Source organism: Lithobates pipiens, unplaced genomic scaffold (genome assembly GCF_037356315.1).
Source record: "Lithobates pipiens isolate NorthernLeopardFrog02 unplaced genomic scaffold, aLitPip1_a1.2 Scaffold_13, whole genome shotgun sequence".
NCBI classification, from domain to species: domain Eukaryota; kingdom Metazoa; phylum Chordata; class Amphibia; order Anura; family Ranidae; genus Lithobates; species Lithobates pipiens.
The window spans coordinates 79,017,943-79,032,904 of NW_027507718.1; the positions used below are offsets into that span (position 1 = coordinate 79,017,943).

General features: G+C 36.9%; 1 protein-coding gene across 4 annotated transcripts in view; it reads left to right on the forward strand.

Moving 5' to 3' along the window:
• Positions 1-14,962, forward strand: part of BNC2 (basonuclin zinc finger protein 2) — a 793,258-nt gene that overhangs the window by 767,691 nt on the left and 10,605 nt on the right. The window contains exon 8 of one of the 4 annotated variants that reach the window (XM_077475239.1): positions 9,889-9,956. The exons of the other annotated variants lie outside the window; for them this stretch is intronic. Within the exon in view, the coding sequence (XP_077331365.1) occupies positions 9,889-9,952 (64 nt within the window). The 3' untranslated portion in view covers positions 9,953-9,956. The remainder of the gene's footprint in view (positions 1-9,888; positions 9,957-14,962) is intronic. 4 annotated transcript variants of the gene reach the window in all.

Below are 14,962 nucleotides of genomic sequence, written 5' to 3' on the forward strand. Positions count from 1 at the left end.
GGCATTACACCAGGAGGGGGACAATGGCATTTGGTCTGCACCAAATTTACTGCAGTGTAGTCACCCTCACTAGCTACGCAGAACTGCATTTTTGTGCATGCTAAGGAGAAGTGATATTAGCATTATCAATGCTGATAACCCTCCTCCTCATTGCTAGTCAGTGCTGGCCATATAGCCCAACTGGCTTTTGGAGGAAATTACATAGGGCGCTTCAGACTCCAGTGAATCCAACGACACCATCAGACTCTATTCTCGTCAAGGGGTGATGGACTTGAAACTTACTTTGAGAATATGTATATACTTGAGTGTTCAAAGTCTGGCCACTGGTTCACCTTAAAGTAGCCGTGTCCAGGACATGGGCATATTACTGCTAAAGAGGGTCCAACGTATTTCTTTGTTGAAAACCTGCCTAAGTGTGGGTGTAAGCTGATTTTGGTAAGATCCGGAAACAAATGTGTGTCTTTGGCCAGTATGGAAACTTATAGATGCACCTTCACCTGGCAAAGAATCAGTCATCCAATATAATTTTTATTTGGATCTAACTATAGGTAATGACAGGACCAAGCAGCATTTGTTTATTGTATAAACATGTCCACTATCCCAAAAAAGATAACTTTGCAATAGTTCTACAGATGATGAAGTGGTGCTTCAACCATTATTTAATTTATATGGGTAGCCTAAGTTAACCTACACATTAGATGAAAGTTTCTCTGTCATGATCTAATGTTTAGAATATGCACCTGTGGACCCTTATCAGGAGGCTTATCAGGAATAGCTATCAGACAGGCTAGATAACTTGTCCAGTTTCTGTTTATACAGTGTGTTTCCCCAACCCTATTGAAAATGTCTAAATATGAACAGCTGACTAATATGACCAATTATCTTTAGTGAATTTCTGGCCAGGAAATATGCCTGGAAATGGTCAGATACTACCTGCGTTTCTGGCTGCACTTTTGGGTCTGTGGCCAACTTTAGATTCCTCCTAAGGCTTACTTATTTTATTGAGATTACAATTTTAATGCAAGAAAAAAGGAAACAAGGAAACAATTGACAATGATGTAGTATGTACCTGTATTTCAAAATACAGAAAGTATTATCCATCCCTCATAACTCAAATGAGAATAAGATCTGCTATATCTGCTATAAAAAGATATTTTGTGAAACGTGTGTATGTTTATATAGTGGATCATGACTATGTATCTATGTTAAAGGGAATAAATTATACGTTTAACTCACTAAGTCAACACATTATTTAGTTAAACTTCTACGCCTATACTACGACCATCTGTAAAAAAAGATCATGGTCTATAACTACTTTTATAAAAAAAGTATATAATATATAATAAAGCAAACTTACACTTTTGACAAATTAGGTCCACTCTGTAAATATCTTTTGTAGATAAAAGTAAGTACTACTCAAGCTGTATAAACATGATTAATCTTAATTTTATTTTCACTGTTCTTCAGCCAGAATAAGGGTTAATGGCACCCCGTGGCTTTGGATTCAAATACGCCGTTGCAGTTGTTTGCAGCCACGTTTCTTTCACTAAGTGCTTTGGCAGTCTGCAGTCTCTACACGAGAGAGATGCTTGAGCATGGTTCTAAATTTTGATTAAACGCAGTGCCATTAATCAACGGAAAGACACTGAGCAGTTGGCAAGGTCCAGAGCTGCACAATGTTTAAGGCATAAAACATTACCAAGTAATTAGAAAGCGTTCCTATCGGAGGAGCAGTGACTTCAATAAAGAGGTAAATGATAGCATGTTTATCGTAGACGTAGGCAGACAGTGCAATATGATAAACTACAGGAGATGCACATATCAGTAATCATCTGCATTATTAGTGCCATTAATCATAATTCCCCAAATATAAGGGCCGCCAACACATCCATTTGACCAAAGTTGCCCTCAGCCAGCCTCCTTTTGACCATTCTAATTTCCCTAGTAGACTATTGCAACCCTGCTTCACCATGAATCAAAGTTCACATATTGATGCTGAGACCTGATGGTCAATTAAATTTGAGCAATTAGCTCCAAGTCTCTCTGGGAAATACTTAATGCTCAACTATTATCCAGTGGCATTTAAACTTCATTGAAAACTTAAATTTTTTTTTTTTTTTGGTTACAAGTGGAATGCACTCTTCAACATGGTGATTTAGGGTAAGCTTGAAGTGTAACTCCACTTTTTTGCTGTCTGTGACCTTGGTGAGATAACAATGTTTTCACCTGGACTGAAGAGGAAAACCTGGAATTTCTTCATAGGCAAAGCAAATTTTGTTCAACCATTGTATACAGCACAGTAGCTAAACATATTTGCTTGATTTAAACAGGTGCTGCCTATTTTTGCTAGTGATCCACTATTCCGTCACAAATACCTAACATGTGGAAAACATGTTGACTTAGAATGTAATCAAGTCCAGGATTATAAACTGCCCTATAATCTGAATATGTGCAGCAATGGTTATGCAGATTCCCACCAAGCCTAATGGTTAGAAGTATGCTATTTTCTTGAGAAACCATGGTGTTTGAACTCCAAATAGCTGATAGCAGGGGCAGGGACAAGAATCATACCAAGTCAAGACAAGCAGGGTTCAATGTCTTACCAGTGGTAAGCAAAGGGACCAGTAGAGTGCATAAGTGAACAACTGTCATTGAACAGAACCCATCACCTGAGGCTATAAGCTAACTAAGTGGTAGTTCCTAGGTTGAGGCCTCAGATTTGCTTGATTGGTAATTACAAGGTGTGGCAGTTACACAAGGAGACAAATTCCATAGAGAGCTTGTGGTCAAAATAGAGATACACACTGCCAACTAAACTGCCCTATCTGTAAATCTAAAGACTAACTGAGATTCATGAGATTAGTTCAGACCACCAATTGTGTTACTTAATCAAGGGTATAAATTTAGCCATAACAAACGCTGTGGTCAGGACCAAAGACAACACTAGCAGAAAATCAGAAACAATTACTCAGAAAAAATTTAAACTTTGCAACTTAAAGATCGAGTCTTAAGAAGCTGACTTTACAAACAGAATATTTTGGCAATCTTCTTGAAGTCTGATAGTGGTTTTATAGTAGACGCAGTGTCTAGTTAATGAAGAACAGGTGCTCAGGATCATTAAGGAAGAATGCCCTAATGAAGGCAAACAAGCCAAGTAGGATGATATCAACTATGGCTGGTGGTCACTACAAAATGTCCAACACTACCTAAACACAGAGGTGTTGATTTATTACAGGCAAAGAAGCTATTCCCTATTCACAAGCTATTCATTTGCAAGGGAAATCTCCACAGAGCTTAGTGAATGCAGTGACATTTTACTTTGCAAAGATTATCCAATCATTTGGATAGAAAAAACAACAACATTTTTGTGTGCACATGATTAGATGATGGAAGTCAGCAAAGCTTCACCTCATTCATTAAACTTTGGGGTATTTCCCCCGCATAGTGCAATGTATTTTACAAAGTGAACAGTCTATATTCCTTTAGTAAACCAACCATTGAATCTCACAATCAAATCCAGGTAGGACCATGATACCAATCTTGACTTGCATTGTTTCATTAAACTGAAATATGGCAGCAACGTATTCACAGCCTTGTGTTGCAAACCACCTCTCCTTTTAAATGTTTGTTTTACAATTATAGGATAGGGTGAGATTGAAAAAATGGTTTCGAACTTAGTAGCAGTTTGAAGAACTGGATTTCAGGACCATTTTAAGTATAGGCACCCCAGGGAGAAGAGTATATTCTGATATGCAAGTACTTTCTTGGTTGAGAGCCTAGTCCCACCATCCTGGCTCATTTCTGTGATGGGGGATCATACTGGTGACTAGCGAAGCCTAGCATGTGGAATGGTTTGGGGGCTCAAGGTCTCAAACTATCAATCATGGAAGCATGTGCATGTCAACACATTTGCAATTATGAGGACTCAAGGTACCTCCAATAAACTGACAATGCTGGCTTAGATAAGGATTATTCAAATTAGATTTGATTTATAGAAACTGTAGTTATTTTTCTGACCAGAGAACACTTTTTTTTTTGGAAATGCATCGCTTTAACTGACAATTGCACAGTCATGCAATGCTGTACCCAAACAACATTTTTTTCCCACAAATAGAGCTTTCTTTTTGTGGTATATGATCACCTCTGCAGTTTCTATTTTTTGCGCTATAAAAAAAAGAGTGACAATTTTGAAAAAAAAACTATATTTTTTACTTTTTGCTAGAATAAATATCCCCAAATAAAAAAACAAAAACAAATTTCTTCATCAGTTTAGGGCAATATTTATTCTTTTCCATATTATTGGTAAAACAATTACAATAAGCATATATTGATTAGTTTGCACAAAAGTTGTAGCGTCTACAAATTATGGGAATGATTTATGGCATTTTTATGGTGTTTTTCTTTTTTTTTTCACTAGTATGGTGGTGATCTTTAATTTTTTATTGTTATTGTGACATTGTGTCGGACAGATCAGAGGCTTTTGACACATTTTTGTGACCATTGACCTTTATAAAGCGATCAGTGCTATAAAAATGCACTGATTACTGTATAAATGTCACTGGCAGGGAAGGGGTTAACACTAGGGGGCGATCAAGGGGTTAAATGTATGTCCCCTCACTGTGTTTTACTTTGTGGGGATGGAATTAACTAGGAGAGATGACAGATCGCTGTCCCTACTTTGTAGGAACACACAATCTGTCTTCTCTCCTCTGACAGCACAGTAAACACACAAATCCCTGTGCTGGCTCTCGTGCACCACTAGCCACGTGCCCTCTGGTGGCTCGCCTGGGCAAATCCGTAGATATATGGGATTTCGCCCAGGAGAGCCATTCTGCCACAGTATATTTGCGTGAGCCAGTCGGGAAGCAGTTAAGGGAATAAAATAGTCTGGCATGATATGAAGCTTGAATAGATTCTGGAATTTACTCCATATACCCACATAGTTCTACTAACTCATAATTATGTTATTAAATACCAATAGTTCTTGAACAATGATCAAAGACAAAATGTTAAACCATCATTGTGCTTTCTGTAACCATCTAAAATATTTTTACAAACAATCTGAAAACTCTCACATGATGGCGTACACTAAACTGGTGCACTAGAGGAATATGGCTTGCATTTCCTTTAATGCAAATAAAGGCTGTACTCCATATTCATAGGAAACATCAGCAAACACATGCTTAATACTGTCTCCTTAAATACCCCCTTAATACAGTAAGTATCAAATATCATTAAAAACTCTTATTACTTTCCCACCCACGCTATAGCCGAAAGACAGCTACAGCACAGTCCTAATTTTCCAGGAGGGTGCACATGGATATCCTCCCATGATCTTGCTGCCCACATGCCCCCAGCAGACTTAGCTTATCACAGATTGGGGTAAGGGGCCAATTACAGCGGCCCTTTCCCACGTGATCAGCTGTGTTCAATGACAGTAGAGCATAGAAGTAAACACAAGCCAGTTTTTGCCTTTTCTTTCCTCACGCTGACAGTGTGGGGAGAGAAAAAGTGAGCCGATAACCATTTTGTGTTAAAAGGATATCAGCACTGATAATCAGGGCAGTGATTTTCAGTGTCCTGATAATCAGTGAAGTCCCATCAGTGCCCACCAGTGCTGCTAATCAGTGCGCAATTGTCATTCAAAGCGTGACAGCACTGAAAGATGAAAATTGGCCTGGTCAGGAAGGGGATAAAAGTGCCCAGTAGGCAAGTGGTTAAAGTAATGTATACATGTTATGGCATTTCTCAATGTGTACATAATACCCATAAACATAGGAAAAAGTTGTTAAGTTTCAACACATTCAAATATTACTTGGATAAAGCATGTGCCAGGAACAGTTACAGTAAAACAGTACATTTCTATTGCTGTCCTGTGTAAGCTAAAAACTAGCTGTAGGCATGAGATCAACATCTCTCAATATGGCCATTTTTAGCAGAATCCAGCAACCCTTTTATGTCTGTAGTACAATCGCATAGCCCTAGCTGACAGATCTAAAGAGGGTCTGGCTAAAGAACAGTGGGATCAGACATGCATGTCTAACCTCCCTTCTTCACCAATAAGGTTGGCAATGTTCACTATCTGATTTAATTTTAGGATAAGGACAAAAGTGGTGTCAGGAATATTCATGCCTAATTTAATGTTCAGTTTCTAACAACCGATCACCTTTATAAAAAAAAATATATATACTTTTTAGCTTTATTGCAGATCCATACCTGCTTTTGTTCTACAGATACTAAATTAGAATATCCAAATGTACTTGCTTAACTTTTTTAATTGAGTGTTAAGTGGTGGTAAGTGCATTTATTACAATTACATGATCAATTGCACTGTTGTAATAAGAAACTGTGTAGTTTCTAAAACAGAGATGAAACGTCTAAGGTAAAGACATTTATAGATATTTCCAGTTATAAAAAATAAAAGCTAGCTGCAGATTGCATTTTTTTTTTTAAATTATGCATTTATTTGCATATTGCAGTTGTTTAATTGTATATACTTGTTTTTACAAAATATTTTTTTTTAAACTGGTAGTGATATCATACTTAATTTGCATATTTTTTTTAGTATTTTGTATAAAATATTTTACCAGTACTGCATAGCTTTTAATGTATTAATGAAAAAAATTAGCTTACATCTACAACCCAACTTTTCATTATTTAAGATCCATGAATATGTTACAGTCCTGTAATAATTATTTTACCTATAGGACTAGATAGGGTATACTTATTATTTGCAGTTTTTAGAATATGTTATTAACAAACAATTAACACTATTACATTTATTTTTAAGCATTGCAATATTTTTCTTCAACAATTTTGTAATATCCTCACGCTAACCAAATTGAACTGCAAGAACCTACTTAAGAAAGGCAGTGGTTAAATACTGATATGTACTGTAAAAACTGATCAAAAAGGAGACATTGCGTAGATATGGTGTATAAAATCTTGCATTTGGCTGACAATCAATTTTATTAATTAAAGCAAAATGCAACCAATCAAAATTCACTTGCTACTAATTTGTTCTTGGTAAAATTAAACCTGATTGGTTGCTGTGGGTTACTGGGTATTTCTTTGCCTAGAGTTGTCTAAAGTAGTACTTAGAATGGGGGGCCCCACCATTATATGCATGACTGTTCTGTTTCACTGCTAGCAATAGGGGAAAATTAGAAATGTATTACCAAGGGGTTGCCACCGTAAACAAAATTCCTGTTTAAGTCACGAAGCCCTGCACTTTGCACATCATCATTGCCTTTTGCATTAATTGGCTGAGTTTTGGGTTATTCTATAAAATTATATATGCTATAGATATATAATGTGTTTACATCATATAAGGAAATATAGAAGGGGCTTAAGATAAAGAAATAATGTCAATTTCATTTTTTCTTTTATAATTTTACATTTTGTTTTAGAATTAGGGATAGTTGTATCCTTTTATATCAGTAGGAACCAAGAAGGACATATATAAAAACCAACTTAAGCAAATTATCTTAACTTCATCAGTTAAACAAGAGACATCACTAACTCATGGGTTATTTGCACTTTATGAATATTAACGACTGGTATGCAATTTGGCCCTTTAATACCACCGCAAAGTAGTTATCCCCAACACACAGCCTGGTGTTAAAAAAAAAACACATTTTGGGGTTTATATTCCTCACATGACAGCATGGGATGCCAGACAGTGATTAACATTCCTGGGGCATTCACATTAATACAGTACAATGCTTCCGTTGCAAAGTTTAATACTTTCTCCTGAGATTCCTGCTTGTTGACTAGACAAGACTGCCAATTTTGTTTGCCTGCCACATCAGAGGTTCCCAGGAGGGATAAAAGGGCTCATGGAAAAAGGAGTAGCAGAATAGGAAGCATAATTCATTGTGAATTGAGCAAAGAAGTCTAATTCAGATAAATGGCCGACCCCAATGCATCCTACCTGTTATTACAGCAGACATGCAGTATCTGTGCAGTAAATTAGTCAAACCCCAGTAGAGCTTGGTGGGAGCTTATCTTCAAGTGTATAATTTGAGTGATGAGGGAGCCGCCTCCGTGACCAGACTGACTGATTTGCTTCATACTGAAAGAGATTTAAGTGACTGTCTCCCTGTCTTCTCACCCCTCTGTTTAATGCTTACATTATATTCTCTGTGCTGTTACTTAAACCTGCGCTTTTTAGAAGGCAAACAGTAAAACCCTGAATTGATTTTCCTCAGGGTTATATAGCCCCAAATGTTGCTTAAACTCTAATGGCTGCTTTTATCAACTCATTGAACAAAAATGCTTTGGGTACACCTCAGGCATCAAAGGAGCTTAACAAGTATGTTCTGCTTTCTCACATCATAAATTAAATAAGATTAACCATTTAAGTTAAAACTGAGGGAAGACTTTATTACAATATGCTGCTAAACTAATACGTAATAATAAGTTGTTGTTCAGAAAATTGATATAGACTGCATGTTATCTAATGAGTCTCTTTTTGACACGCATGCACTTATGAAGAAAAGGCTACCATTATTTTTTTAACAGCTTTTTCCTTGCCATGAACATGTCCAGCTTTATTTTCGTTATCTTAGGGTAATGTGTGTACACTCTGGCTTTTTCAATAAACAGTGAATGGGTGGAAGTACTAAGTGCAAAAGTGCAATAACCCATTGAAACCATTCTTCATGTTACTAAAGCCAGACATAGGTACGAAGGGTCCTTAATAAATGTTATGAGTAGCAAACTTTTCATTGTTTACTGCTCTACTGAATAGGCTAGCTCTGCTTACAGTGTACCTATAGTGACATTTCTGGAGATGTTTGCACATCACTGTCTTCTAGAATGTCTTGGGAGTCCCAAAACCTGGGGTGCATGCAGATTGCAACTGTAAATTACAAAGTTGAAACTCTGCAGGTCAAGGAATCTAGCTCTTGCATTGAGGGAGGTGTCAGAAAACGGGCAAGAGCTTAGACCTCAGAGTTGCATACTGACATTTGCAGAATGAGGCCCCCGACTTTCAGAGTTCCCAAGGCACTCAGAGATACATTTTGTTGACTGCATTTCAATTTTGCTGCCATTTCTGTAAACGTATTCATAATAATGAGCTACAGAAAAAAGACTTGTAAAATATTTCACAAAACAAATGCTTTCTGCAGGATTTTGGCCTAAATGTTTCACTCTTAAAGGAGTATCCAAAGGTTATTGCATTTCCCCAGACTTACAAGTCTGATACATGATAATACATGACAAATTCTGTCACACATAATTGAAAATGCACCAGTCCTGCAATCTGTTAAAATCTAATTGCATGTTAATATATTTGATACTTCCACTGTTTTATATCCATTATATTAAATAGATTCATTGCCTTTTTAAAGCAACAGAGTCAACAGGTGCTGGTCTTATTTTAAGAGGGGATAAGAATGATGTTACCAAACAATATGCCTTTTTGATCATTTTAATTGAATTTCACCTAAAATATTGCAGCTTAGTGCTGTTTAACTTAAATGATTTATATGTAAAATCAAGGGGGGGATGTATTTATCAGTAGCATAATATATATGTAAATCAAACGTTTAAGTACACCATGCTGTATAACAGAATGTTTGTCAACATACTTTTGGCCTATTTGCCTTGAAGAGTGTAAGATCTGGCAGTGAAAGGATAACAGAACTTAAACGAGTGACATATTTTAAAAACCTAACAAATATTTTGCAAAGAAAAAAAAGAAACTATACACAAAAATAAAATCAGTTTGCTGTTAAAAGCCTTAGTACAAAAATGCCTCCCTCTCCAGCACCCTTCAATGCACTTAGGCCTTTAATCTTCCCACAATGTTCATATTTTCAAGAAGCAAGGACATGTTTCCAGAGTTATGGGTGTGGTTTGTTTCTGTTTGTTTTAATGCAGACCATCCGGATTGCACCCAGAGGATGAAGGAGCAATTGGGGCAATGGGAAAATTAGAAATGTAACTGGGTAAATATTACTTCTTATAACATTCATTCCTAAATTGATTGTTTGTGCCCTTTATTTCAGATATTCTATACATTATTATTTTTGTGACTTTTTGGTTTTGCTATTGCTAAGTTGTACACTTGTTAGGGGTCCAATTTTTACCAGCAGAAATCTAGGACACTTAGGTCCAAGGCAGTACTCCCCACTAAAAGTATTTGGGTGAACTTACTAAAAGATCTAATCATTGAACATACCTAACAAAGCAGGTGTTCTGATTTAACATAAAAGTACAGTAAGTTTTGTAGGAATTCATTCACTTTTCCATAAAAGAATACCTGAGGGGATTTAAAAATAATAAAGAATCCAGTATGCATTAAAAGTGGCTGCAGCTATCTGGATATCTAGAGTGCTTATGGAGCCCAAAGCATCAGGATATTCTAGTATACAAAATAAAGGCTTGATCTGTGAGGTCTGTGCTTGACCCTTGCATCTGACTGTTGGCTGCACTAACAGGCCAGTAATGAGGTGTGGGAGGGGTGGAGCCAAGCATTTTTTTAGAGGTAGATGCTACATGAATAATAATGAGCAATGAGTGCTCTATTAGATAACCAGGAATTCTAGAGGGAACCTGTAGGTACAAGTCCATTTATGAGTTCTAAATGTCTAAAGTTACACTTTAATTCCAAAATTGACTTCAGTGCACTGTTAGCCTGAACTGATGTTAAAGATATCAAGACTAGGAAACTTGACTGTCAGAAAATATTTGAATGACTAGCAGACCTTTTGAAGAGGTACAAGAACGTTGTTTTTTATGCTGACAGGAATCTTATAAATGTAATCACAATTACAAAAGTAAAACATGATACAGTTTCTTGGCTGATGTATTAAAATTAGAACAAAAAAGTTGATTGCATTTCCCAAGCTTTGAAAAATAGAGCTGGCACTTTACTGGTTGCTGTTGCTGGTCATTTTATATTCTATATTTCACTAGTGGCAGATTTTCATGTAACAAGAAAAAATATAGAAAACTAGTAAATTATAGTCTTGTGTATTGTGGTAATTCTTAAAACAGAAGTAGAAGGCAACTACTAAATTGCAATATTTTAAATTGGCATAGAATTGAATTGATTAATCATTAATGACTAACTCATTAACACTTTCTCTGCTATGCTAGAATACTGATACTGTCAAGCCAGTTCTATAATGTTACATTCTTCAGTGCTGATTGCATTACGTTTTATGACATGTCCTCAGGCTTTAAAGCCATTTTAAGAACCTTGATGCTTCTGTTTCTTCCTGTCATGCTACACTTTCTTCACATAAGCCTCAGACCCTTGAGACGTGGATTTGTGCACTGTATATCGCTCTCATAGTTAGGTCATACAATTAGTGTTTATACTAAGCCTGGGATTTATCTAAAACAAACCATTGATGTGCTTTTAATTACTTCTGCACCACATTTTGGTTCTGATTATGATGATTTTAAAGGTTTAGGTTTTGTTAGCACAATTTCAAAATGTAAAATTAGATATCTTGGAGTTGCTTAGTTGATCTTCAAATGCGAAATAGAGCGAAACTACAATAAAACATCACTGACACATGCATTGTGGCAATTGTGATATGCAATAGAGGCATACCCTGGGTAACTAGCATGACCTCCTACCAAAAGCTCTGCTTTTTTATTACATTTAGACAGTGATTGAGCACTAACTATGCTGCTTGCATTTGATGTGATATCATATAGCGACTTTATATACCAGGGATATGCAATTAGCGGGCCTCCAGCTGTTGAAAAACTACAAGTACCATCATGCCTCTGCCTATGGATGTCATTCTTTTGGCTGTCAGAGTCTTGCTATACCTCATGTAGTTGTGCAACAGCTGGAGGTCCGCTACTTGCATATCCATGTTATATACCATTTAAGGTATAGCAATCTTCTTTGAACTAAATAATAATTTCAGCCAGCAGCTTTTTTTTACTTTTTTTGTTTTTATGATTAGTTTTTTTTGCTAGTAGAATTAACCACCTTGTTGCAGAGATATTTTTAGTCTGCAGACTTGTTTGTTGTATTACAAACTATCACCCCTTTTTCAATAATGTGTATTTTGCAAAGCTAAAATAATATGTTGTTCAGGTTACTAGAAAGTGAGCTACAATTGTAATACAGACATTGTTAAAAAAAACAAAAAACAATTATGATTTTAAAGCACTTTAGATCCTTGCCTTGATGAATGACCACACAATGGCAACAGTCTGACAGACAGTAGAGGTCTAAGGGCTTGGAACTAGCAAAGTAAGCTGGCTTGAAACATTCTAGTTGGTTATTTTAGCTACTTGCTGGCTAATTTTGCACTCAGCCTAGAAAGGTAGTAAGAAATAATTTTATATAAAATAGAACCTCATCAATAGTTGTCAGGGAAGAGATTTTCCTTGTTTCAAGGGACAACTTAGCCTGAAGCAAGGAAAATTAGAAGGCAGTCACAAAAGAAACATTAAGGCAGATTATTTAAGTATAGTAGTACTATTTAGTTGCAATAGATTAAAAGTTTCTATTAAAATTTTATACATTTAGACATAACATGGAAGCCATGAAAACTGTGTTTCCTGGGGAATATTGATTGAACATTTCTACTTCACTATTTCTGTACAATATGACTAATATACTATGGACATATACCGATGACTCTATATTTCTTATTTGGCTTACTTTCTTTGAAAAGTTTTGAACAGATTGTTATTGGTTTTGTGACAATACCTAGATTAGAAAGTGTGCAATCTGATTAATCAGAGGTTAATGCTTCATCAGACTGATGTAGAATAACAACACTGTTTTTTTACAATTTTTATTAACTGTTCATTAATAGATAGTTGTAGATATTAGCAGCAGCTTGCTGGACTATACAAACACCATATATATGACTAACTCTGTATTTTTATACTAAGAAGAGCACATCTATAGTTCAAATACAACATTATGTAATCCTATTATATATTGTAATAGATACATTTATTTTCTTGCTCAGTTGTAATTTTACTTGTTTCCACAGTTGTAAAATATCTTGGTTTTAGTTTTATTTTACCAGAAAATTGCAATCCTGGTGAAAACGTTATCTATAGGAACAAAACAGGGTTTTACTCATCCATCTACTAAGGCCGCGTACACACGGGCGGACTGTTCGCCCAACTTAGTCCGCTGAACAGTGTTTCAGCGGACAATCCGCTCATGTGTGGGCTTCAGCGGACTGTTTCAGCGGACAGTCTGACGAACAAAGTCTTACGGAATTTCCGTAAGACAGTCCGTCCAAACTTGGTTTCAGCGGACAGTCCGCTCGTGTGTAGGCTAGTTCGACAGACTAAGTTTGCCGCATGCTCAGAAAGGATTTACACGGCCGAAGGTTGCATTGCAGTGTATTGGACGTAGAATTTCTCATCCCGTCGTACGTACCGTTCACGTCATCGCGCACGCTTTCAGCGGACTGTCTGCTCATCGTGTGTGGTCAAGTCGTTCATGCAAATTTTAAACGGACTGTCTGTCGGATTGTCTGACGAACTAAGTTGGGCGAACAGTCCGCCCGTGTGTACGCGGCCTTACGTAATTTCCGTAAGACAGTTCGTCCAAACTTGGTTTCAGCGGACAGTCCGCTCGTGTGTAGGCTAGTTCGACAGACTAAGTTTGGCGCATGCTCAGAAAGGATTTACACGGCCGAAGGTTGCATTGCAGTGTATTGGACGTCGAATTTCTCGTCCCGTCGTACGTGCCGTTCACGTCATCGCGCACGCTTTCAGCGGACTGTCTGCTCATCGTGTGTGGTCAAGTCCGTTCATGCAAATTTTGAACGGACTGTCTGTCGGATTGTCTGACGAACTAAGTTGGGCGAACAGTCCGCCCATGTGTACGCGGCCTAAAGCATCTTTCAGCAACATTACAATTCATATTCCCCTTCTTATATGTGTTTTGCTACATTTGGGAGAAACAATCTCACATTCCTTCTGATGGTTCAATGTAGACAATTTCCTGCACACCATCATTTAATGGCACTCCATAAGCTTGGGTTTCAGTGTCCTAGTTTTGTACCTAGTTTTGTGCCTGGTTTACCAGAAAATTTGCAATTAGGACTAGTGACATATTACAATCTTGGCCTTACCCTGCACAGAGATTTTCCAGCTCATGGGACAACAATCTAAGTGTCAGCAGCCTGAGAGATTGTCACTGGGTCAGGTTAAATTGACAGGTAAACTCTTATACACAAACACACATACGGTAGCCACCACCACATGTTTTAATGAAAAAACTATCTGCTGTTGAAATCCTGACTTTAAATAAACATCTTTGATGCTCACTGCCTTACCCAGACAGGAATGTAACAGAGTTTCAAACTATGGTAGCCCTTGCAGAGGCAAATAATCTTTCATTTCTGATTAAAGCATTCAGAGATTGAGATTACCAATATATAGTTTAATGAAATATAGTTTAATGGAAATAAATTAAAAACAATGCAAGACAACATTTAAAGAAAATATATTACAAAAATAGGCTATTAGCAATAGTAAAATAAACGTAATTAGAAGTGAAACATTTGCTTGGTCTTTCCATGTAAAGTAAGTCTAACCTGATTTATCAGACTCACTGGCTCTCATAAAGGACTCTTAGCATTGCTTCATAGTTCCAATGGCAAGCAAGTGATAAAGAGATGTAAAGCAAGTGATAAAGAGCTGCAGCCTTCTTTTCATGATAGGATAGGAAGAGAACCAAAAAAGAGCAGAATCTTGGAGTGCATCCAGTGAGGATGAAAGTAGAGAGAGGTGGCCAGGTTAGGACAGGACAGGGGTAAATATTTAGTCATAGAGGTAGTCAATAGCAAAATAGAGAAGTGAAGGGTTAAAGTGGTAAAGATTTCTACGAGTAAGCGTTTTATGCTTGGTGGTTGAAGACAAGGACAGTGTGGAATCAGTGAGAGGAAAAGGGGTGTTGATGAGATTGCCAGGAGTGCAGACATGGGAGAATACAAGGTCAAGGGTGTTACCA